The sequence below is a fragment of the Oncorhynchus mykiss genome, chromosome 27 (genome assembly GCF_013265735.2).
Source record: "Oncorhynchus mykiss isolate Arlee chromosome 27, USDA_OmykA_1.1, whole genome shotgun sequence".
In the NCBI taxonomy this organism is placed as follows: domain Eukaryota; kingdom Metazoa; phylum Chordata; class Actinopteri; order Salmoniformes; family Salmonidae; genus Oncorhynchus; species Oncorhynchus mykiss.
The window spans coordinates 14,425,485-14,449,642 of record NC_048591.1 but is presented as its reverse complement, the minus strand read 5'-3'; the positions used below and the strand labels follow the sequence as shown (position 1 = coordinate 14,449,642).

Sequence of the window (24,158 nt, the reverse complement as noted above, 5' to 3'; positions counted from 1 at the left end):
CCCAAACCTGAATGCTATGATGGAGAGAACCAATAAAGCATGGAGAACATTATACAGCTTCCCCCTCTCCAGTCTTCTTGTCCTTAATAGGTTTAGCAGTCAGAAAGCCAAGGCATGGTTCTGCAGGGCTAACTCTACTGCAGCGAAGCAGAGACAGGTAGAGCAGGATCTCTGAGCAACACAGCACAGCTTCATTACTCTGAGTGAGTTGACAGAGCTCTTGGCATGTTGAAGCCTCTCTGCTGACCTGGAACACGAAACCAAGGAAAATGCTCAGAAGCAGAGTAAAGTAGACATTTTCACATTTCCATTGCAATTGCTACGTTGTGCCCTAATGAACACAACCCTGGACTGGTTCAAAGAAGGTGTGGACAATCTTAAAGCCTGTGGCATAGTTCACCTGGTGGATATGGGAATATGGTTTCAGCTCTGATAATCAACCCTCCACTGCTGGAGTGGGCCATATTCTGAAACTACATGGGAATAACTTTGGAATAGCACTTGGAACATTGGAGCATGTGCGTATGAATGGGCATTGCTTTTAGAAAATATAAAAAAATGGGGACAAGTCTGTCATTGAGCTGCATTCAACCACATACACCAACTCAAAAAGCAGCTTACTTCGATCACACCTTTAATCACAATCACACCTTGTATCTATATGTATATTTTTTATTCTAAAATTACACTAAACCTGGACCTAAACCTTACAACTTCTAAACCTAACCCTTGACCTTTTTATGCATTTGACTCAATACAGAGGAACAGTGTCCCTCTCAGTGAGAGCTGGCTGAAAATGGCTGCTGCCCTGCTTTAAACCTTCTGGCTGGAGAGGAGGATAAATCTACTCTCTGAGAGGTGGAGGAAGGAAAGATGTTAGGGGACAGAGGAGGAATAAGAGGTCAAAGCTTCTGTGTTCACAGAGAGAACCGAAAACCTTGACGGAAATGAGTCTAGGCTTATCTTTGTCCCCCTTCCCTGTCACCTGACTAACGTGTGTGTCCCTCTGTTGTTCACCCTTCCCTGAAAACCCAAGCAGCTCTTTCCAAACAAACGAGCGGGGCAGCCATCAGAAACAAACACTGGTGCGTCCCTGTGAAATGTCACAGCCGGAGGAAGAGCAACAAAGAGAACCCCTGGCCGGACCTTCCTCCTGCTGCGTGTGTGGAGAAGGCATGTGTGTGTGTGTGTGTGCTTGTGACAGTGTCACAGTGTTTGTATGTGTGTGTATGTGTGTGTGTGCGTGCCTGAGTGCATGCGTGCATGTTTGCGTGTGTGCATGCATATGCATGGAAAGGGGGTGTAACTAATTGTTCTCTGTTATCTCTTTTGGGGGAGTCTTCCTTAGAACATCAACTAACAAACGTTGTCCTCTCGCTGTTGGCCGGATGACAGAGCGTTAGGGGTCAGAGGGTCAGAGGGAAAGGAGAGCAGATCAAGAGATGTTCATGGGAATTTTAAAGACAGGAAGAATAATACTGGATCAGGTTACTTCTCATATTTACAGTCCACAGTCCACTAGTATGCTTTCATATTTAATTATTTGATTGCTTGCTGATTAGCTTGAATAAACAGGACGGACCACTGAAGCGTTACAGAATCCTAGTCATTTGCCCATATTCACAAAGTGTCTCAGAGTTGGAGTTCTGATCTAGGATCAGGTTCCCACCTGTCCATATAATCTTATTCATTAGGATCTAAAAGGTCAAAGATCCTAGATCAGATCCTACTCTATGGGATGACTTTATGTCAATATAGGCCCTGGTGTCCAGACAGGCAGTGTCTGTTCCATCTGTGAGAAGCTCAAACTGCACATACCCTCATTAGAATCCAGCTTGCAGACTGGAGGACAGAGGATCGAGGCAGGGTTGAGTTTAAAACAATATATATTTTACCTTTATTTAACTAGGCAAGTCAGTTAAGAACAAATTCTTATTTACAATGACGGCCTACCCAGCGAGTTAGCCCCTCAGCGCCCGGGGCAGCAGCCTTCAAAGGACCCATTTTCTCCCATGGTGCACTTCTGCCACCTCTAATTACCCAGCAACCCCCATTGAGCGGCCACTGCCGATCGCAGCCACAGGAAACCCTCATTTATGTTGTTCAAAGTGAAAGCACAAGGTCTGCACTGTGTCCATTAGGACTTGACCATTTTTTTATCCTTTAAGGATATAGGTCAGTCTCTAGGGCTGGACTCACTAATCTACACACAGCCTCACAGCTCGGCTGTAAAAAGGATACACCGCAAAGGGGTGGCTAGTGGTTACAGGGTGGACACTGAAGTTTAAAAAACGTTGACCTTTACAATGTTGATGTGTTTAGTCGAAAAGGATTCTGTGTTTTTTTCTGGCCTCTCATTCACTCTTTCTCACTCTCTCTCTCTCATTCTCTCCCTCTCTGTCTCTCACACTCTCTCTCACTCATATTTTTACCATTCTCTCACTCCGCCTCCCTCACAAAACCCCCCAAAACCATGGCAAAGTGTCCACAACATGTTCTCTTTCTCTGACTCCATGATGACTCACTCACCATACTGGCAGCGTGTTCCTTGGAAGCCTACAGGACAATGACAGATCTGGTCACCTCTCTCAGCACACCTGCCCCCATTGAAGCAGGTAGTAGCAGCACACACCCCTGCATAACACAACGCACATCGGTCACTCCAGTAACACCTGCAAATGCTCATACACGACAACACATCAACAATGAATTTAATATGTATGATAGCGCTAAATTTGTCCATAGATACATGTCTTAATGCAAAAGTAATATTCAGTGTTTGACTTTGAACTCACGGTGCAAACAGCCCCTCTCCTTGCCCCTCTGTGTCCACCCAGGGCAGCACCTGGTCACCCTGTGCACATCCATACTGTACACCTGCCTGTAGGCTGTGTAGTAGCCTGTTCTGCAGAAAGGAAATGACATACAGGTGTAGGATCTTAATTTGATCAACCTGTTGCAGGAGAACTTTCCTTCAATGCAGGAAATGTTAACCTTGTAGTGTATTTGAGGTTTTAAAAGGCTTCTGAAGTTTGTCATTTCCACTTTGACATTTCAGACTTGATTTTCCCTCAAGCCCTACAAAAATGTGCATTCGTTATAATCCACACAACAATTCACATTTCCTGTCGCTGCAGGATTATTTCCCTGCTGTAGCAAACTGGCTCAAATTAAGATCCTACATCTGTATGAGCCCAGTTATGATAGGAGAGACTGAGTACAACTATCCAACAACAACAACAACAACAACAACAACAGGGTATTGGAGAAGATGTGCCACTCACCTCCTTTCGTAGCCAACACACCAGCGGTGGCCGGTGCAGCCTTGCTTCCAGACCTTGACCATCCGAGTGAAGGCCTGGACACAAGGCTGGCGTGCACCCAGCATGGACAACTCCTGCTCCGCACACACATTAGGCCTGCAGAGACACAGAGAGGATGGTTCAGTCTGTAACACTTTACATTAAGTAGCTTGTATACCTGTGTAGTAACACTATAATTACTCTGGATACTAGGGCTACATTGTTATATACCATGTTGTTATCATCAATTGAATCATTGATTTACAATGGCATAAAAATGGAGATGAGCGGTTTAGATATCCTTCAATTTATTAGCGATGGGTACACAGGACAGGAGAGGGTCAGGGTTGAGGTCAATGAGAGAGAGAGAGAGTTTTTTACTCTCCTCCATCTGACACCAGAGTTGCTGACCCTTATCATGAACCACCCAGCAGCTCCAGACCCTCCAGCGTCTTGACAGGTGCCCAGCGTGTTCACCCCAGATGAGGTGTGTGTGTGTGTGTGTCTCCCAGGGAGCACACCGACACAGGGGAAACACTGAAACCATCCAAGAGGAAGCATGTGCACACATTCCAACAGACACAGTGACATACATTACCTAGATGTGCTATCGTATGTCTATTCACAGCACCAGATAGACCTGGGAATTTAGCAATTGGATTGAATTCAGCAATAATTGGCCATTGTTAGGAGTATCTCATTCTAGATGGCTTGTGAGTTACCTGCTGTGGGTTAAATCATGTAAAGTAAAACCATTCTATCTGCATCTGTGGTCTAGGTTTTGGTCTGTTCTCCTTTAGAATTCCCTAGACTCGTGTTCTCAAATACTCTGCTGGACTTGGACAGTGTTCCAGATACCCAATAAATAACCAATAAAACTCCCCAGGCAATACTAGTTTATTATCTCGTCAGAGAAAATATGTCAGAATGTGTGCGCTTGTTTGTGTGCGTGCCGTGACTTTGTGCATGTCTTCCTGTCCGCCAATGAAAATGGCAAGGTATTCAGCAGCTGAATATCTACATACCATCCATCATAAATATATCAAGATGTTGTCAGAACAGGGATATATAACACACTTGTGTCCAAACGTGTATTTCTGCATCTGCACACACCATCTGGGTTCAATAGACAGCAGGCTAGGTGAAATAGCTAAGGGAAGTTTTAGGCTCTTATAGTCATGAAAATATCATTCTGAATGCGTGTCCTGCACACGCTCATTCTTTTCGCGAAGTCTCTCGAGAAATACACATTGCTTTACATCCTCAGCATAATAATGATCATGCTTGCCGGGTAAAGTAATATGGTTTATTTTACGTGGGGTCCACAAAGGGCGACGCCTAGAGGACAAATGCATCCAGATTACTGTTGTGCAGTCAAAAAAGACAAGAGTACACCGTACAGATATAACGTTCGTATCCAACAGTAGAAAACAGTGACAACAAAGCCTAATAACCATGATAAGAGGCTGTGGTTGATCCCTTTAACCAAAAGCATGTTGAAACATGCTGCAATGACACATTTCCATTGAAGAGCCGCGAAATCCAAATGGACTATTTATTCCTTTGGTTATCTACAGACTCAAATGTTCATGTGTCTCAGAGACAGACACGTGAACGCTCATGTATTAGATGATTCAACATACAATATTCGAGCAACTCTAAATTCACTCACATGCCAGGTTGTAACTCCAGAGATGATGCGATGCGTGCGGTGTCCAGTGCTATCATGCACCACATTAAAACGTTCAAGAACATTATTCATTCACACGGGGAAGACTACAAATTAAAGAGTGATGTGGTGAAGGTAAATATCTCCTATTGTCCCGTCAAATAATGATGTGCATCGAAACAGGACTATAATGCTTCCAAATTGTCCCGTGTCTAGAGAGTTTGAAAGGGTCTTCTTGTCCTTTGCTTGCATCCATCCCCCTTCGTCGTACGAGCTCTATTCACAAGAGTTCCGGAGTACCACCCACGAGCACTAGAGGGTCCCTATCATCACCAATGAGATCGATCTTTACTCAGCTCTCCGCTACTAAGAGCTTTTCAACTGTGTATTTTGATCTATGAAAAGTGCAGACTATTGAACTTTAACTTCATACACTAAATAGATTCGGATTGGTTTGATTATTGATCCATTTACGACCTTTATTTACGAGATCAAACATATTTACCAACCCTAAGACTTTTTGACACCTTCCCGCTTTATTAGTTTTTTTCTCTGGAGCCTGTAGGCCTATTTGATAGTGTTTTGTTAGAGTTCAGTGATGTTTCAATTAGAAAGCGTTGATTTGGAAACAGCGACCTCCACCGTTGTTGTCGTTGAATCGTGCATTTATAAATTGCAATGTGTTATAGGAGACTACCCTACAGCGCAAGTTTGCGGTTCTCTCAGATGTTAATTCAGATGTTTTTTTAAATGTAGGCTCACAGTGCTGAGTGCAAAGTGGTTCATGAATGGCTTTATGTGTGTGTTTTTCTCTCCATCCTACTCTTCCTCTTCTCAAACTTCTCCCTCTCTCTCCATTTATTTCTCACTTTTTTCTCTTTCCATCTTCTCCTTCCATCACTTCAACTCCACCTGTCACTTTTTGCCTTCTCTTTGACATCTACTTTTATTTTGTCAATCTCATTCACTTAATTGTTTAATAACCTCTCCTGTTCTTGTAATATTCGACCTTCTCTTATTCACACCCACTTTCAACCTTTCCATTATCTTATTCTTCCTCTCCAACTTCTCTTTCTTCTTTTCCAACTCCCAACTTTCCAACTTTCTCCAATATGTCTAGCTTCTTGCTCTTTTTCTCCAGTTTCTCTTTCTGCTTTTCCAGCCCCTTGTCTTTCATCACTACCTACTCCCTCTTCTTCACCACCTAACTCTGCATTGCCACCTTCTCCTTCCTCTCTACCCCTCCTTCTTCTTCTTAATTTCCTCCTTTTCACTCTCCACTCCTTGCCTTCTCCAACACATTCTCTTTTATTTCCACCTTCTCTCCCTACTTATGGATCTTCTCCAGCAGTTTGTAGAGCGTTTTCACAGTGTCTTCTATAATCTCTGCATCCATACTCTCTTTAACTCTCTCTCAATCTCCCTCTCAATCTCTGCACATGTTCCAACCCCCAAATAATTGTGATAAAACTGCTGAATGAGTAGGCTAAATCATTTGTATCTGTTAATAATACATCAGGCAACATTTTAGGGAAATCTATTCATTCTTATGATCAAACAATAAAAACGTTTGCTTAAATATGTTTTGACCCATGGTTAATAAGTACCCACCACGTGAGTGCAGAAATCCAGTGGTGTAAAGTACTTATGTAAAAATACATTAAAGTATTATTTAAGTAGTTTTTATGGTATCTACTTTTCTATTTATATTTTTGACTAGTTACTTTTACTTCACTACATTCCTAAAAAAAAAAAAGAATGTACTTTTTACTGACACATTTTGGATGCTTAGCAGGACTAGAAAATAGTCAAATGTACGCACAACAGAACATCCATTGTCATCCCTACTGCCTCTGATCTGGCAGACTCACTAAACACAAATGCTTCGTTTGTAAATTATGTGTGTTAGAGTGTGGCCCTGGCTATATTTACATTTAAAAACGCAAGAAAATGGTGCCGTCTGGATTGATTAATATAAGGAATTTGAAATGATTTATACTTTTACTTTTGATACTCGAGAAATTACATTTGCTTTTGATACTTAAATAAAAACCAAATACTTTTAGACTCTTACCCAAGTAGTATTTTACTGGATCACTTTTACTTTTACTTGAGTCATTTTCTATTAAGGAATCTTTACTTTTACTCAAATATGACAATTTTGTACTTTTTCCACCCCTGTAGAAATCATTATCACAGATATAATAACAGGTATTTTACAGTATGGAAAACAATCATTTTCATGTGACGTGAACAACTTCCTGTTTGGGTCCACCATCCATGACATTCATTCAGGGCGGTAGTGTAAGTTGTTGTCCCTTTCAGCCTCCTGGAATCAACATCTAAAGATGCTACATCCTCTGTAATGCACCCTTGAATCTTCAGCTGGACCATATCCGTTTTTGCACGTATATTTAATACCTGAGAGAAGAACAAACCAAAGGGTAAGGCCAGCTAGCTACTACTATCAGCTAGAAATGGTGTTTCGAAAAGCTAGCATGCTAGTGACGTGTTAGCTAACTGTCTGTCATACAGACATTTCAAAGTATCTGGTCAGGCCGCAGTCAGTAGTTAGCTTGCTACTCGCTGAATAATGTTTGGAATTGCATTTATGGGGCTTTATTTCGGTAAACATTACAAACAGTAAGCGCACCAACAGAACTAGCTAGCTAACTTAGATAGCTTGCTAGCCAACTCGAGACATAGCGAGCTATTATTTTTGTTGATATTCCAGCCATCCAAGGTCTACTTTGGTTTCATTGGTGAAAATACTAATACCAAACTTAGTAAGTACTCCTCATCTGGAGAGTGGAAATGCATTCAGGCCGTTGATTCGGATGCTCCTTTTATTCTTATCACACGATGGCGTCACGAGAATTCGTTCTATTTTAATTCATAAAGAAGACCATCACCATCAAGGTTTCCTGGGGTATAGTTAAAAATAAGCCTATATGTGGCTACATGGATACCCATTTATTTTAGGACCTCTTCTCTTAATAGATAAAGTAAAACTTGCTTGCCATTGTATTATTGTTGTCAAAGGGAATCCCAAACTATGTTGTAGTTAGTTGGGTCAGCTGATATTGAAAGTGAAAATATTTTTTCTTTGTATATTTTCCAGCCAAATGAACGCAGCTGCATTCCCCTCTCCTACTGCAGAGATGGCGGAGATTAACCGCATCCACTACGAGCTGGAGTACACAGAGGGCATCAGCCAACGCATGAGGATTCCAGAGATGCTCAAAATGGGCCCCTACGGTCATGACAACCCTGAGGCAGGCTCACGTGACCTGCACAACGTCATGATGCAGGTCCCAGAGAGGATCGTAATGTCTGGTAGCTATTACGTTGGTCCTCCATAGGGTCTTAGTAGTGTTGATACTCCTGGGCCATGTTCATTAGGCTCGAAACGGGATCAATTGATTTCAAATGGATGGGGTTCTCACTGACTCTAGTTTCATTTTCCCATTGTAAACAATTTTAGTCTTACTGAACATAACCCTGTATTGGCCCTTATGTGACACCCTGCCTGACTGCTTTTCTCAGGAGATAGTGAGGACTCCCAGTTCCCGAGACCCAGAGACCTGGACCTGATCCAGTCCACCCCGCTAGAGAGCCTGTCCCTGAAGACACCTCCTCGGGTCCTTACCCTCAATGAGCGGCCACTGGACTTCATGGAAACGGAGCGCAGTGCAGCCCCAGCCCAGCCCAGTGAGGAGGTAAGGTACTGGGGGAGGGAGAGTCTATAAATGGACAGAGATCGTACTGATCGGGTGATGCAATGGACCAGGCATGTGTGAACAAGCGGTATCAATCCCTGGTCATCCAAGCAGCTCAAGACTGTGCTAGCCCTCTGAGCTAAAGCCTAGACATTAGTTCTGTGAGCTTACACAAATTTCAGATCTCTGGCAAAGCCATTTGTCTTGTGAGCATAGTTCATAGAACCACTTCCTCTACACTGACAATGGGGAGTTTATTTGAAAGTGACGGCAAAGTCAGTGTTTTACGGGAAGAGGATATCAGTATTTATGTGTTCTCCACTCCTAATAGGTGCGTTCGCAAGGGCGGTTGCGGCGGGAACGTTCAGCCAGCGAGAACACCACTGTCCGTCGCAATAGCCAGATTGCCAGAAACGATTCAACGTAAGTAGCCTATCAACTGTGGTCCACACCCCAGTAGTGCCATCCACAATCCACCACCACACCCCTCTCCTCTTCCACAAGCCTGTTCTTCTTCCTTCCATCTGTCCAGTGGTTTTCCCTGTCTGCTGGCCTGTTTGTCTATCTCTCACTCTGTTGATTTGTTGTGATAATGATTTGACTGTAGTTGGGTGTCTGTTTCTAGCCGGTGGTGTTGCCCACTCTGTAGCCTGTTTGGTTGGTAGTTGTATCTGGGTCTGCACCCTGTGCTGTTGCAGTTCTGTGTCAGTGTGAGATTAGTACCAGGGAGAGGCACCTTACAGTAAACATGGCATAGAACCATTTCATTTTTTAAAAGCTTATTTCACTATACAAAGTCCTTGGGGGTCCTATTTTGTTCAGAGCATCTTTGTGGGAGATGACTCATTGGGACCTTAATTAGGACCTTTCCATGCTTTTGTGTCCGTATCTCCCTTCCTGGTAGAGGGTTAGGTATAGTTCAGTGGTGCACTAGTATGATCTGTTTGACATCACCCCATCAGTACCATCTCTGTCACTCTTTGGTGGCTGTTATCTCTGCACAGTGAGTAAAGTGCGGATGGTCTTTCTCCCCTCCCTCTCCTTCACTCTCTCTCCCCCTCTCTCTCTCTGCTCTGTTTTCTCTGGCTTGACCACTCATGTTGGTGGGGGCAGTGTGAACCCGTCCCTCCCAGCCCCTCTCCGCGCCTGCCCCCCTCTCGCCATGGCCGAGGACGAACAGAACCTGTACAGCGCTAGCGGCGTTCTCTCTTTCATCCAGTCCACCACGCGCCGGGCCTACCAGCAGGTCTTGGAGGTTCTGGACGAGAACCACCGCAGGTGACCCCATGACCCCTCCTCTTAAGGTCATCTCTAGGCTGACCTCTCCCACTCTGCTCACCGTGCAGAGATTAACCCCTCAATTCAATACAATACAATTGTTTTAATCCTCTCTGAGGCAATGAAGTCCCTGCTGTTGTCTCTTTCGCATGGACAGGGTCATCAAATCAGTTCTCGGGTGTTGGACAATTGAACAAAAACTATAATCGTATAATTTGGACATTTGCTCAATGAACAAAATGATTTCTCTTGACCGTATTTGAATCATTTATTTTGGGGCAATGGGTAGGGAACACCTGGTGATTTGTAACACGCAGTAACACTAATAATATGTCATGATGTATATTTATTTATCATTGCAAATCAAGATTGACTTTGTCTGATGTGCTGTTATTGAGCTGTCGCCTCACTCAGTGCTTGACTGAATTGGTTGAGAGGAGAGTAGTGTGTGGAGCGAAGTCATATTTTAATTGAAAACAGTAGAGTTTTAAGTTAGTGCTGTTCTTGCTCGATCCATGTGCTGTAAGGCCATTATCAAGCAATGTCAACAGCCAACCTATATAGTGATGTGTATTGTCTACTCTCTGAGGAGAAGTGTATTGGAGATGAATATATTGGTAGTCTGTTTTACACTGAATGATCAAAGTCATAGACATTGGAACTACGAATTTCAAGAGTGAGTGTGAGAGACTTTGGGATTGCATGTGTGAGACACTGTTTGGTATGCTGCTCTATCTCTATTGCTTCCTCTCTCCCTTCCCTGTTTCTGCCGTCTTCAGCAAGCCATCGCTGCGAGGGGGGTCTGCCTTGACCTCTAACCCTCTGCATGAATCCAGGTAACTCCACCTGGCACGTAGACTTCACCCCTCTCTCTTTCTCCCTCTCTGTTCTTTTTCCTCCTCTCTCTTTCCTTTCATCATATAGGCCATAGTTATTGTCAGAAGAGGATGAGTGTTGCTGTCAATAATAGTTGAGAAGATAATTGGGCAATGAATAATGCATGTCTATTGAACTGTTGTCAATGTATTGTAAATGTATTTATAATAGAAATACATTGACAATAATTGTTTGACAATCTGTCTTTTACATCATCATTGATCAACGATCGGAAAGATCATCATGCCTGATCCGTGATAGAAATGGTTAACCAGGATGTGTTTGGTCTATTTCTCTTCACCCAAGGCTTGCTCTGGCCACTCTAGACACTACTCTGGATGTCTCCATGGCTCCTGATGACATGGCTGTCGTAGATGCAGCAACACTTCGACGGCAGGTCTGCTCCTAATACATTTAGACTGTACTGTACTTCTATGGAAGGTATATCATTAAGCCCACATGTTTTGTTTTGGCTATATTGGTTGGTGGTGTTGATGTGATTTTCATTGGTGTGCCTATAGATCATCAAGCTGAACCGGAGGCTCCAGCTCATAGAAGAGGAGAACAAGGAGAGGGCCAAGCGTGAGATGATCATGTACTCCGTCACCGTAGCCTTCTGGCTTATCAACAGCTGGGTTTGGTTCCGCCGCTAGAACCCTTTCCTCCGATCCACTGTCAGAGAGTGGAGAACAAAGCCTCTCCTCTTCTATGTGTCAAATGTTAGCTAAATGTACTCTCTGCACTTAGTCCCATCGCTGGATGGCCTTGCTATTGGGCAATGGGATGTTTGTTTTCATTTAATTTTATTGTAACCATGTACTTGTACATTTTTTTACAATGCTATATAATTGTTTTGTTTTTTTTGGCTTAAGAAGCAACGCTTGACTCGGCTGTAAATATTTCTTAATGTTACTCAGTTGTAATCATTGCCCCCGAGGCATTTCCAACAGATAAGAGGTCTAAAGAAAAGGGGAAAAATAAGCCACAGTGGAGACAAATCGAAATGGGCTACATATGTTAAATATTTATTTGGGACTGGAGTGATGTGAAAAGATGTAAAAATGTTGTCAAGTACTATTGTTAAATTGTAAGATAATACATCATGTTAAATTTTCTCATGGGTTTAATTGATGTATAATACTGAAAGGAAACAGTCACACTATTGCTATTACACCATTTTGGTTCATTATGTATGGCCCATATCCACCAAGCCATAGGCATGATATGCTATTTCTCATATTTTATCTTCAGTTCCTACCTTTTTTTTTTTTACCAAGAACTCGCTGGCTGGAGCACAATGTTTTCAAATTGGTTGTAGTTTTCAGTCATAATGTGCCAGCATATTATGCTGAGATTCATACAATTTTATTTGAATAAATGACAAAATAGTAAATTCTGATGTTTGAGTTTAGATGTATTAATTAGCCGTGTTGGAAGCTACTATGAAAATATAGTTTACGTTGCTACCAATTACTTCACACTGGAAGAAGTTAAGATACGCTAAAGCTACCCATAAGAAAAATATGGCATCATTAACTAAAGTTACTTAGAAAAAGTAGTTCACAACCTCCAAACTACGTCATGAACAATTATCACATATAAATGTAATAGACTACAAATTGCAAGAACATATCACTCTTGGGTCAGATGTTAAAGAATGTGTAATTTAGCCTTTTGAACACAATGTGATGTAGCCTAAAAATATAATTAAATTACTAGTTGAACTAATTGTTGGTCACTACTCCGTAACACTTCATTAGTATGTTATGTATATTGTTATTACAATGTAAATTGGAATCACGTCTTTGGTTGAAAGTTGGAACCCTCTTCTGATCATTTTCTAAACTGGAACAAACTTAGCGCGTTAGGGTTGCTGTCCGGAACGTATTTATTGTTACACGCCGTCAGAAACTGTCATGGCATCCGGATACATTGTAAGTCGTGGTGTGCTAACGTTTGGAATTCACTGTCATCATGTTTGTAGAAATGTACTCCTTACACAGACCCGAGAGAAGAAGCGATGGATGAAAGCATACACTCTTTTGATGGAAAGAAAGTTGAAGATAGAAGGGCTTCCACCACCTAAGCCACGGTAATGATAGCTAAGATACCTTGGTATCATTGGGATCAAGTCAAGGCCATTTGTGTTGGTGCTCATAGTTAACGTTAGCTGAAATTACTATATTATAGCCAATATAGAAGACTACTGTATCTTAGGTACATACTGATTTCATGCACCGTGGTCATAGTTATTAATTTCTCCTTGCTCTGTCTCCTAGCTCTCAAAAACCTAACTGGGACTACCATGCAGAAGTCCAGGCATTCAGCAGCCGCCTTAAAGAAAACTTCTCCCCAGAGCTCCTGAAGACAGCCTTCGTGAACCCCTGTTACATTCAGTCAGAGAAAGAGAGGAGGCAGGCACTCGGCGTGGACTCTGAAACGGCCGCTCTGGTCCTGGGGGACAACATTCAGCTGAACACACAGGGCTTGGAGTTCACCAAAAGCTTCCTGTCTGACTGGTGCAGGGCCAGCTTCCCTAGCCTGCCCAGCAAAGGAGTGGTTGCCATTGTCAGCCACCTGACCAGTCATCCAGTAGTTTGCCATGTGGCGCGGAACCTTGCCATTGAGGACCTAACTATGAGCGCTCAATTCCCTGTCCCTGATGAAGTATTGCACAGTACGTTCCTCGCTGTGATCGGAGCACTCCAGGAGAGCAGTGGAGCTGAGAGAGCAGGCCTTTTCCTTCGGGTAAGAGGAAGATCCGCACAACTTTCAACACACACCCAACTAACGGTTAAGATTAAACATTTCAAATGAACATTAGATTGCTTGTGTATCTAAAGATGATCTCACCTCCCATGCCCTCTTCTCTCCCACCAGGATTTCCTGGTCACCCAGTTGGTAGGTAAAGACCTATTTGAAATGTGGTCGGTGGTGAACCCCATGGGGCTGCTGGTGGAGGAGCTGTCCAAGAGGAACGTGGCCCTCCCAGAGCCTCGTCTCACCAGGTCGGCCGGTGCCGGCACCGTGCTCCCACTCTACTTTGTAGGGCTGTACAGGTACGCCTCACTGGCCACTCCCATCCGTATGCCTCCTGATAAAGCCAGGAGGTTTTCCTGATCACGAGACCTGACCAGGAATACGCTGTGACCCAGGACCTAAAGTATTTTTTCCCTGGTCGGGACAGATGATCAGGAAAAACTCTTGCCGTTACTTATGGAGTGTGAGAGGTGTGTGGTAGTGTTCTACCGGTAGTTTGTTGTTTATTGATTATGCTACTGAGTGAGTGTGTGTGTTTGTGTCCTCAGTGATAAGAAGCTTTTTGCAGAGGCTCCAGGGGAGACAGTTCTGGCTGCAGAGGAGGAGGCCGCACGCGTGGCCCTGAGGAAAATCTATGGCTGCACTGAGAACCGGAGACCCTCTAACTTCTCTGCAGCAGAGGAGAAGCTCGGACTCCTACCCTCAATCCATCAGCAGCAGCTAAAGGACATGTCACCCCAAGCACTATAATGTCTTCCACCAGTTGATGACAGCTCATGACATGCCAGAGGGTCAAAGTCAAGCGGTTCCCTTAGCCTATCAGGACCAACCTCTCACAGACTCATAAACTCAAACCTAGGGATACCCTCCAAACTATGTGGTCTGCTCAGCCCTTTAAATTAGAGGACTGTCCTTTGGCAAAATAATGTTTTTTTGTGTAATATATTATTGATTTAAAAGCAAAATGTATGTGTATCCCTGAGCATGTCTCTTGAAAGAATGTTTATTATACCATCTTTGGTTTAACCTGTCTGCTTATTATTGGGTGTTATTCATTAATGTATGACTGTCCCACAACAGTTGACATTAGTCTGCTCTAAAAAAACATGGGTTAGCAATGTGCAATGGATTGATATCACAAGAGTAGGATCCACGACACTATACATTGGAAGGTCATTTTTGGGCTAGTCGGGATCACCTGCTGTGATTGGTTGCCAGGATAATGTCCCTGACATCCATAGTGGGAGATGTGGCTCCCTCTTTTATCCTCTGCTAATACCACTGCAACCAATCGGCAGAACTTGGAGTGAGAACTCGACTTAAGTGTCTGGCCTGGTTTATTAAAGCTGTATTTTACTATGAAAAGTCTGACACCAGTATAGACACCCGTTTCGGCCCTTTGCAAATGCACTTTTATTGTGCATTTATTTGCACAGGTTGGGAACCAACTGGATAATTGCTCTTTGACCTCAACTGGGTAATCTGTCTATTACTTCAAATTACTTTTACAGAAAGTATTTGGATTCTGCAATTCATTATTACAAATTGAATATTTTATCTGTAGTGATTGCAAGCAGAATATAGCATGGCTGAACAGTGATGTTACATGTGGGTGTGTAATATACACTCGTTTCACTCTCCATCTGGTCCACTTCATGCCAACTGTGCTATCATCCCTCCCTGGTCCCTCGAAGCATCGGCAGCAGAACCTGTGGGCCTAGCTTCCTCCTTTCTCGTCTGTTCTTTTTTAAAGCAGTCATTTAGCCTTTAGAAGGGGAATGAAGGGCTCTATCTGCAGGCAAGAAGTGTAGGCCAGCCCTAATAGGCCTACATCCCAATATATTCATCACTAGGATCACAGAGCAGGGTAGAAGGGGTTGCATCCTCATTCATGTTCATCTGTATTTTGTCTTAAAATGATAATCTGCACTTATTTATCTGCACTGATACATTTCTATTGAGAGACTGTTTCTTGGCCCGGATTCAAAAAGCATCTCAAGTAGGAATGTTGATCTAGGCTAAGTTTTGACTTTTGAATCATATTGACAAGAGGGGCAACCTCATCCTAGATCAGCACACCTATTCTGAGATGCTTTATGAATATATGCCCTGTACTCTTGACCTATTTTAAGCCAGTGTCCTCCAAGGTAAGCTGTCAAAGCAGATCTTCTCTCCGATGTAGGCTACTCAGTGGGACCTAGTCACCCTTGGAGTTCAAATCAAATTTGATTTGTCACATGCGGTGAATACGACAGTGAAATGATTACTTACAAGCCCTTAACCAACAACGCAGTTTTAAGAAAAAATATGTGTTAAGAAAGTAGTTACTAAAATAAACTGAAGTAAAAAATAAATACATTTGAAAAATAACTAATAATTAAGGAGCAACAATAAAATAATAGTAGTGAGGCTGCATACAGAGGGTACAGGTACATGTAGGTAGAGGTAAAGTGTCTATGCATGGATAATAAACAGAGCAGCAGCAGCTTAAAAATGGGGGTGGGGTGGGGGGGGGGGGGGGGGGGGGCAATGAAAATAGTCTGGGTAGCCATTTGATTAGCTGTTCAGGAGTCTTATGGCTTGGGGGTAGAAGCTGTAAAGAAGCTATTGGGACCTAGACTTGCTCCAGTACCGATTGCCGTGTGGTAGCAGAGAGAACAATCTATGTCTAGGGTGGCTGAAGTCTTTGACAATTTTTAGAGCCTTCCTCTAACTGGTATAGAGGTCCTGGATGGCAGGAAGCTTGGCCACAGTGATGTATGTTCCAATAAACAGCACTTGTTTTTATACAGTAGGAGCCATGGATGTGAAGCACAGTCACTCACATGGGCACAGCAGCCTTTTCTTTCACTTTCAACGCAGTAGTCCATCACACTATATGTAACTCAACATTGTGTGCTGTTTTTTCCTGAATGATAAGAAAAGCAATAAGAATAGCACATTCTCAAATAGTGTTCCACCACTAATAAATAAGCAATTTATGATTATTGAAATGTATAACACATAATCGCCTAAGGTGACATACAAACTTCTACACATCTCTGACATCTTCAATTCTATTCTCTTCTAACTATTCTATTCCTCTAATTCTTGTTCCAATGTAATGATACCCTAATAATAGATGTACATCTTAAGATGTATGAGATGAGGGGTGTTTCCTCTTTGTATGATGAAAAGGAATGTGCCTGGAATTAGGACACATGATGCAATGATAAGTGTCAAGCTGCTGGGTGGCGCTGGTTTGCCCATGGAAACCAAGCGCGGATAGTGCGTGACTCCTCGTTCAGCCGACAGCACAAGTAGCCGCTCTACTCCGTTCCTTTCAGACAGAGTCGGTACCCGTTTAGCAGCAAAAGCTTTTCCCTTTACTTGTAATTCCCCATCCTTCCCTGGTTTTATTTTTCTTCCCCTATTTGTCCCAGTCATGGCGGCGAGTGCGAAAAGAAAGCAGGAGGAGAAACACCTGAAGATGCTGAGAGAAATGACGAGTTTGCCTCCCAACAGAAAGTGCTTTGACTGCGATCAGCGCGGCCCAACCTATGCCAACATGACGGTGGGGTCTTTCGTCTGCACCTCCTGCTCTGGCATACTGTAGGTACACATGTGATTGAATGAGTGACATTTTCATTCCGCGTTGACAGGCCGCAAACATGTCTGCTAACTAGCTACTTACTAACGTTAGCTAGCTAACCGTTAGCTAGGCTAGCTATCCACCCCCTCCCCGTCTCTTTTCATTTAGAACCGCAATTGTCTTGTGAGTTGGGTGTCTGCTGTGCTAGCTATAGGTAACTAAATGGAGGCAGATTTTCGCGATATATCTAGTACAATAATATGATCGTTTACTAACTAACCAGATACAGATATCATCTATTTGGCTAGTAAGCTCGCTGGTGGCTAGCCACATAACGGCAATTTACCGGTAGCTAGCTAACGTTAGCTGGCTCCAATCAGTTAACCAGTTTACAGGAGTAGTAACTAACTGGTAAGCCGCTAGATGTGAAAGTGTCTAGGCAAGAAGTCTGACTATGATGTGTGTTTTTCTATAGTTAAGAAACGTGTCACCTGCTGCTGCAGTCTTTTCACACTGCAACCTAGTCTCAGGGGTAGACGTAACATAGGATGTGTTCGTAAATAAATTAGTGGTGCCCAGAGTGCACTCGGGGCGTTCGTAAATTCAGAACATTCAGAGCGGTCACTGGGCGCTCTGGCGGAGGAGTAGGGTTGAACGGAGCGTTCTGACCTCAGAACAGTAGTCAAGCACCCACGCTAATTGACTAGCTTACTAGCTACTTCCAGACACAAATGAGAGAATATCTCATTCTGACCATTTTACTCGCCCTAGCAGAGCTGTTTTCATGTTATCCACAGCGTTGGTGACTGTATCTGTGCCACTGGCAACAATTGAATTATTCCTTTTGCCGACTTTTACTGACACCGGCCATATTCAACGGGTGTTGAGCATTGTAAATTCATCACTTATTCTGCGCTCTGGCACACTCAGAGGGCCCTGAAATCGGAGTAGATAGCCAGAATGAATTTACGAACGCGCCCATAGTAAACGAAAATCCGGGACACTCAAAATAGGTAGGGCTCTATGACTTCTTTTTTTTAAACATTTTTTATTAATTAAATGATTGAATTAATTAAATTATAAATTAAGTTAGAATCCTTCATTTATGAGATTTGAGCACTCAACCTTTGGGTTGCTAGATGTTCACTAGTATTATTCAAATCACATTTTATTGGTCACATATACACATGGTTAGCAGATGTTATTGCAAGTGTAGCGAAATGCTTATGCTTCTAGATCCGACAGTGCAGCAGTGTCTAACAGGTAATATCTAACAATTCCACAACAAAACCTAATATCTAACAAATTCCACAACAAAACCTAATACACACAATCTAGTAAAGGAATGGGATAAGAATATATAAATATATGGATGAGCAGTGACAGAGCGGCTAAGATGCAATTTATAGTATAGAATAGATACGGTATAAAGTATATACATATGAGATAAGTCATGCGAGATATGTAAACATTCTTAATGAGACCAGCCTGCACACTAGCAAGCTAACTTTGCTCCTCATGTGGCTAGCTAGCATTTTTTAGTCTACCACCTAACTCAGCTAGTTATCGAACCAGGCAAAGTTGACCACATTAAAACAAGTGTCATCTACCTAGCTAACTATACAGGTAGGGATTTGACTATTGATCATTCCCATTGAAACCTATTTTCTGGCTCACTATTTAGCTAACAGTATTAATGTGATCCAAGGTTGATGCTGTACCTCTGGCTTGTACTATTGTGTAACCAAGCATCTGTATAGTTTGGGATTTGAGGATTAGTGGGACTGAAGCTGTTTTTTTCTCCTCCCTTCTACCACCGGAATAATGCAATGTCAAATATTGTTGAGGAAATGTGTGTAAAATATATAATATTTATATGTGTATATATAATATTTATATATATTTTTTTTTTATAACACCATACAGGCAGAGAAAAAAAACTAGAATTTTTGATGTGCTGCAGCTATTTCATGTCAACCTGACCTTGTTTGTTCAGAATCTGACAATGCCTGGTGGTTGCATGCATGGTAATGAACGACCTGTTACATATCTTAAACAGAGGACATCACTGGTGTACTGTTCACCATTTCCTGGTTTGCAGCTATGTTGAAGATCATCCGGTGTCTTCAACAGCAGCAAGCTTGTTTGCGTGTGTCATCATTGAAATAATTCCTGCTGACATACAAATGAGATGAAAATGAACCCAGCGCTCCCTGCTTTGCTAGCCTATAATATTCTGCAGTAGATCTATATGATGTCATTATGCCAATATTTTCATAATCTTTGGGGGGGGGGGGGGTTTCAGTTTTTTCTCTTGCTTACACAGTTAGGCTTAAAACCACCCATGTTGTGCTAGTCAGTACATTTGCAGATTCTTCTCTAGCATCATAGTTTGTGTATGAGGTTTGCTGTAGCCTTCTGCTGAACTCAATTGCACCCAGTTTGCATAGGCTACACTGCAGAGCTAGGTTAGCAACCAATACCTCTCTCGGTCTCTGTAGTGTCTTGACACAAGTTCCTGAGCACCAGCCTCACCCTTAGGACACAAGCCCACCACTGTTTGCCGTGCCCTCTGTGGAGACACTTGTGTAACCTTCAGAAAGAAACACAACCACATTGGTTATTAATTCAATAAGATGTTCATTGTAATGTCCTGATTACTTCATCAATGCTGCCCAGTGAGACGCCGGGCTTCGCTTTCCTTCTTCATTGCCTCACTGAGGTCAACCTGTCATGGTCCATTAGCAGATAATGGTTAGCTTAATAATGGCAGAAAAGGGGAAGTGTGTGTCCCTCCCTTACTCTATTAAGACCTTAATAGCTCCATTAAGAAGTAGGGGAATTGAGACTGACCTATATGCTGACCACACCGCCTGCGTTGCATTCGCAAGCATTGCAAAATGAATGTACACATACAATGTTATTCAATCATTTCATCTAAATTGCTTGCGCGTGTTAAAGAGCGTCTGTGTAGCCAGGCGCTAAAATAGAACTTGGTTCTATTTTTGATGCGTGATGCACTGCAAGTCCAGCCTTTCCCATCTCCTCATTGGTTTTTAGGAGCATAGCGTGATTGAAATCTGAACTGAGGTCCACACTCCAGTCCAGTTGGTGGTAGTAATGCACCTTAAAGTTGGTTGCCAACTGCCATATAAAGTCCAAAGAATAATACTACTACTGATTCTGCTACTAATACTACTGATTCTGCTACTAATACTACTGATTCTGCTACTAATACTACTACTACTACTGATTCTGCTACTACTACTAGTACTTCTGCTACTTGCTACTACTACGGATTCTGCTACTACTACTTCTGCTACTTACTACTACTGATTCTGCTACTAATACTACTACTACTGATTCTGCTGCTACTACTACTACTGCTACTTACTACTGCTACTACTGATTCTGCTACTGCTACTACTGATTCTGCTACTGCTACTACTGATTCTGCTGCTACTTACTACTGCTACTACTGATTCTGCTGCTACTTACTACTGCTACTACTGATTCTGCTGCTACTTACTACTGCTACTACTGCTACTACTGATTCTGCTACTACTACAACTACTGCTACAGGAGGAGAGATTACTAGAAACTAACTGGGTTTCCCCTTTTATCTGTGGATTCATTGTCAGAGTAGAAAACACAAACAATTTTGTGTGACTCAAAATGGGTCAAAATTCTACAAAGATCGAGTAAAATAACAACCCAATCTTTATAACCCAGGACAAATTAGCTAAGCTAGCTAGCTAAATGTCCATGAGTGGTTCATGTGTTTGGACCTGACCTTTCAACCTACGTATCCAGATTGCATCTGTTGTGGAGGTTCAAAATCAACGTGTGCCCAGTGTAGTCCAGCATGTTAGCTGCTTCCCAGTCTGGTTTTAAGGTGCCCCTGTCTCCGTGTTGGGTTTGCCCTGTCAGAATTCTTCTTGCACCCCAATGTTGGACAGTAGCCCCTTTCTCTTATTACACACATTGGCACTGTTTTAGGTACGTACTTGCATCATTAGGTCGAGTCTATCTGGGTGCTCTGTGTTTATGTCTTTGTTCTGGCACCTAAGGTGTTTGTGCACTCACGTGCACTTCAACTGAGAACACTGTTAGAATCATTGTTTGCAGATGGACATAGTTTGGCCCTTCCGTCTCTCATCTCTCTAATAGTTCTGCAGGGATTACACTGTGAATTTCCCACTTGTGCTCTGGTATTACATTTTGTGATGGGGGATAATTTAGTTATTTTCTAAACTCAGACACACAGGCTCCTCTGAAGAGTTTCACACTGTCTCTGACTGTGTAATGTGAAAAAGAACCCAAGATGGTAGCCAAAACTGTAAAGTGTATAGGCTAGCCATTTCAGGTAGGTTATTAATATGTTGTCTAGCTAGTGGTCTATACCTTGTTCCAATTAAATAACACAATAGCTAGCTGGGCCATCTTTAGAACTAGTGGGATTGGATTTGGTTTCCCAGCAGAACAATGACCTCATCTAACCTATCCTCCTTTCTGCTGATCAGGCTATCCATTTCACTTATGAGGTTAAACTGAGTCTTATGCAAATCTTTCTTGGCAGGACTTAGCGACTGTCATGTTGCTGAGATAGAGAGATGTGTGGGAGGCAGGGGAAATGACTGTTTTGCTGTCTACCTCGTGGTACTCTATGTATGCAGGAAGCCTGGTGTGATTCTAGTGTGGGGAAGTGGTGGCATGTCCCATTGGCCCTGTTTTGCAACAGTAGGGTGGTTAAACAGGAAGTGGAAAAGTGCAGGAAGTTGCGAATTGACTTCTTCTCTCACTTTGCTTCCCAGGAAGGGTAGAGGAGGTTAGCGCTGACTGAGAGACATCAAATTACTTTACGTGGGACAATTTCCCACACCCAGATTAGTATTTTTAAGGGTGGACTCTGTATGAGCATGCTTTTAAGTCCAGGAGTAGGTTTAACTTCGTACGTCTGAGATCCCGCTAACGGGATCGTTATGACAACAGCCAGTGAAAGTGCAGGGCACCAAATTCAAACAGAAATCTCATAATTAAAATTCCTCAAACATACAAGTATTTTACACCATTTTAAAGATAAACTTGTTGTTAATCCCACCACAGTGTCCGATTTCAAAAAGGCTTTACGACGAAAGCACACCAAACAATTGTTAGGTCAGTACCTAGTCACAGAAAAACACTTTCATTTTTCCACAGGTTTAAAACCACTGGTCTAGAGCAAACGTTAATGCCATTTTTCCAGCCAAAGAGAGGAGTCACAAAAAGCAGAAATGGAGATCAAATGAATCGCTAACCTTTGATGATCTTCATCAGATAACACTCATAGGGCTTCATGTTACACAATACATGTATGTTTTGTTTGATAAATTTCATATTTATATCCAAAAATCTGAGTTTACATTGGCGCGTTATGTTCAGTAATGTTTTGCTTCCAAAACATCCGGTGATTTGCAGAGAGCCACATCAATTTACAGAAATACTCATAATAAACATTGATAAAAGATACAAGTGTTTTGCATGGAACTTTAGATAAACTTCTCCTTAATGCAACCACTGTGTCAGATTCTTTTTTAACTTTAAGGAAAAAAGCACACCATGCAATAATCTGAGTACAGCACTCAGACACAAAAACAAGCCATACAGATAACCGCCATGTTGTGGAGTCAACAGAAGTCAGAAATAGCATTATAAATATTCACTTACCTTTGATGATCTTCATCAGAATGCACTCCCAGGAATCCCAGTTCCACAATAAATGTTTGTTTTGTTCTATAAAGTCCATAATTTATGTCCAAATACCTCCTTTTTGTTCGAGTGTTTAGTTCACAAATCAATATTCACGACACGCAGGCCAGACGAAAAGTCAAAAAGTTCCATTACAGTTCGTAGAAACATGTAAAACGATGTATAGAATCAATCTTTAGGATGTTTTTAACATACATCTTCAATAATGTTTCAACCGGAGAATTCCTTTGTCTTTAGAAAAATGCAATGGAACGCAGCTACCTCTCACGGGCGTGTGCCTGACTGCGCTCATGGCCTTCTACCAGACCTCTGGTTGAAACAGCTCTCATTCTCTCCTTCACGGTGTGCGCCTCAAACAAGGTTCTAAAGACTGTTGACATCTAGTGGAAGTCTTAGTGTAAATTTCTTGGATAGGCAAAGAGTTGAAAAACTACAAACCTCAGATTTCCCACTTCCTGGTTTTTGCCTGCCATGTGAGTTATATTATACTCACAGACATCATTCAAACAGTTTTAGTACTAATGATAGTATTACAAGCTTCTGGTTTAGGCCTATAATTTAAGGAGGTGCTTGTATTATTGATAGGATAGCTCTTAGTGCTGCTGCCGTGTCTGTCCTTCCCACACCCTGATGGATGGACCTCAGGAGAGGATAAAGAGAAGCTAAAGGAATGTGAGGGAAATGTGAGCAGTTCCACACCCATCCTCCTCCTGAGCTCTGTCTCTTGTTAACCACAGGCACTTACTTTGTTGACCAGCCCCCCTTCCCTTCTACAGGAACCTACCTTAAAGACCCTCTGGGTCAAAGGTCAACTTCAACCTGCAAAACTATTTCAACGCTCATTCATAAGACTGATGCTTGATAGTGGCGGTCTTTCCTTCTGTTGATCCTAATGCCTTTTGATTTGGCTCGAGATTAATAGTTGGTTTTTGGTCTCGTCTCGTCATCGATTTGAGTAGGTAACTAGGCCAGTTAGTTAGGCTAACTGATTTGAGTAGTTATTAACTCGTCCCCTCTCCCTCCCGCCTGTGGCATGTTTAATGGGTGGAGTTTAAATCTACTGTGTTAACACATTCCGTATGAAGGTGGAGAGGCTTTTCCCAGGAGGAGCACAATGTTTGTTGTAGAGGTTTCCTTATAGTAGGAAGTTACTATAGTAACACGGGGCGGCTGGTAGCCTAGTGGTTAGGGCATTGGACTAGTAACCGAAAGGTTACAAGATCGAATCCCCAAGC

The 24,158-nt window shown here is 42.5% G+C and overlaps 4 protein-coding genes across 17 annotated transcripts in view; 3 read left to right on the top strand and 1 right to left on the bottom strand.

Moving 5' to 3' along the window:
* The window catches only part of LOC110507158 (multiple epidermal growth factor-like domains protein 6), an 81,822-nt gene extending 76,558 nt beyond the window's left edge, over positions 1–5,264 (bottom strand). For all 3 annotated transcript variants that reach the window (XM_036965133.1, XM_036965135.1, XM_036965134.1), the window contains exons 1-4: positions 4,975–5,264; positions 3,285–3,419; positions 2,796–2,905; positions 2,530–2,634 (exon numbers count right to left, since the gene is read on the bottom strand). In XM_036965133.1, coding sequence (XP_036821028.1) covers positions 2,530–2,634; positions 2,796–2,905; positions 3,285–3,419; positions 4,975–5,057 — 433 coding nt within the window. In that variant the 5' untranslated portion in view covers positions 5,058–5,264. The remainder of the gene's footprint in view (positions 1–2,529; positions 2,635–2,795; positions 2,906–3,284; positions 3,420–4,974) is intronic.
* Positions 5,265–7,221: 1,957 nt separating this feature from the next.
* LOC110507173 (mitochondrial fission factor homolog B) lies at positions 7,222–12,243 on the top strand. 4 transcript variants are annotated; one of them, XM_021587067.2, is made up of 8 exons: positions 7,222–7,415; positions 8,093–8,307; positions 8,518–8,690; positions 9,022–9,113; positions 9,804–9,968; positions 10,748–10,804; positions 11,151–11,241; positions 11,366–12,243. In XM_021587067.2, the coding sequence occupies exons 2-8, from the start codon at positions 8,097–8,099 to the stop codon at positions 11,495–11,497; spliced, it is 921 nt and encodes a 306-aa protein (XP_021442742.1). In that variant the 5' UTR covers positions 7,222–7,415; positions 8,093–8,096; the 3' UTR covers positions 11,498–12,243. The 4 variants fall into 4 exon arrangements, with proteins under 4 accessions (XP_021442742.1, XP_021442744.1, XP_036820957.1 ...); XM_021587069.2 differs by lacking the exon at positions 9,804–9,968; XM_036965062.1 differs by lacking the exon at positions 10,748–10,804.
* Positions 12,244–12,674: 431 nt separating this feature from the next.
* On the top strand, positions 12,675–14,630 carry LOC110507170 (39S ribosomal protein L44, mitochondrial). Its single transcript, XM_021587061.2, has 4 exons — positions 12,675–12,936; positions 13,124–13,592; positions 13,725–13,903; positions 14,153–14,630. Exons 1-4 carry the CDS (start codon positions 12,761–12,763, stop codon positions 14,352–14,354), a joined length of 1,026 nt encoding a protein of 341 aa, XP_021442736.2. The 5' UTR covers positions 12,675–12,760; the 3' UTR covers positions 14,355–14,630.
* Positions 14,631–16,795: 2,165 nt separating this feature from the next.
* LOC110507166 (arf-GAP domain and FG repeat-containing protein 1) overlaps positions 16,796–24,158 on the top strand; it is a 41,549-nt gene continuing 34,186 nt past the window's right edge. For 2 of the 9 annotated variants that reach the window (XM_021587052.2, XM_021587047.2), the window contains exon 1: positions 16,811–17,195. In XM_021587052.2, the coding sequence (XP_021442727.2) occupies positions 17,029–17,195 (167 nt within the window). In that variant the 5' untranslated portion in view covers positions 16,811–17,028. Of the gene's footprint in view, positions 17,196–24,158 lie in introns of all 9 variants that reach the window. The other 7 variants (XM_021587055.2, XM_021587050.2, XM_021587051.2 and 4 more) reach the window with 5 other exon arrangements.

Coding starts and splice junctions, on each gene's coding strand:
- LOC110507173 (XM_021587067.2), top strand. CDS start 8,097: ATGAACGCAGCTGCATTCCCCTCTCCTACTGCAGAGATGGCGGAGATT. Junction 10,805..11,150: donor AACCCTCTGCATGAATCCAG/GTAACTCCACCT, acceptor TCTTCACCCAAG/GCTTGCTCTGGCCACTCTAG. Junction 11,242..11,365: donor CAGCAACACTTCGACGGCAG/GTCTGCTCCTAA, acceptor GTGTGCCTATAG/ATCATCAAGCTGAACCGGAG.
- LOC110507170 (XM_021587061.2), top strand. CDS start 12,761: ATGGCATCCGGATACATTGTAAGTCGTGGTGTGCTAACGTTTGGAATT. Junction 12,937..13,123: donor CTTCCACCACCTAAGCCACG/GTAATGATAGCT, acceptor TCTGTCTCCTAG/CTCTCAAAAACCTAACTGGG. Junction 13,593..13,724: donor GAGCAGGCCTTTTCCTTCGG/GTAAGAGGAAGA, acceptor CTCTCCCACCAG/GATTTCCTGGTCACCCAGTT.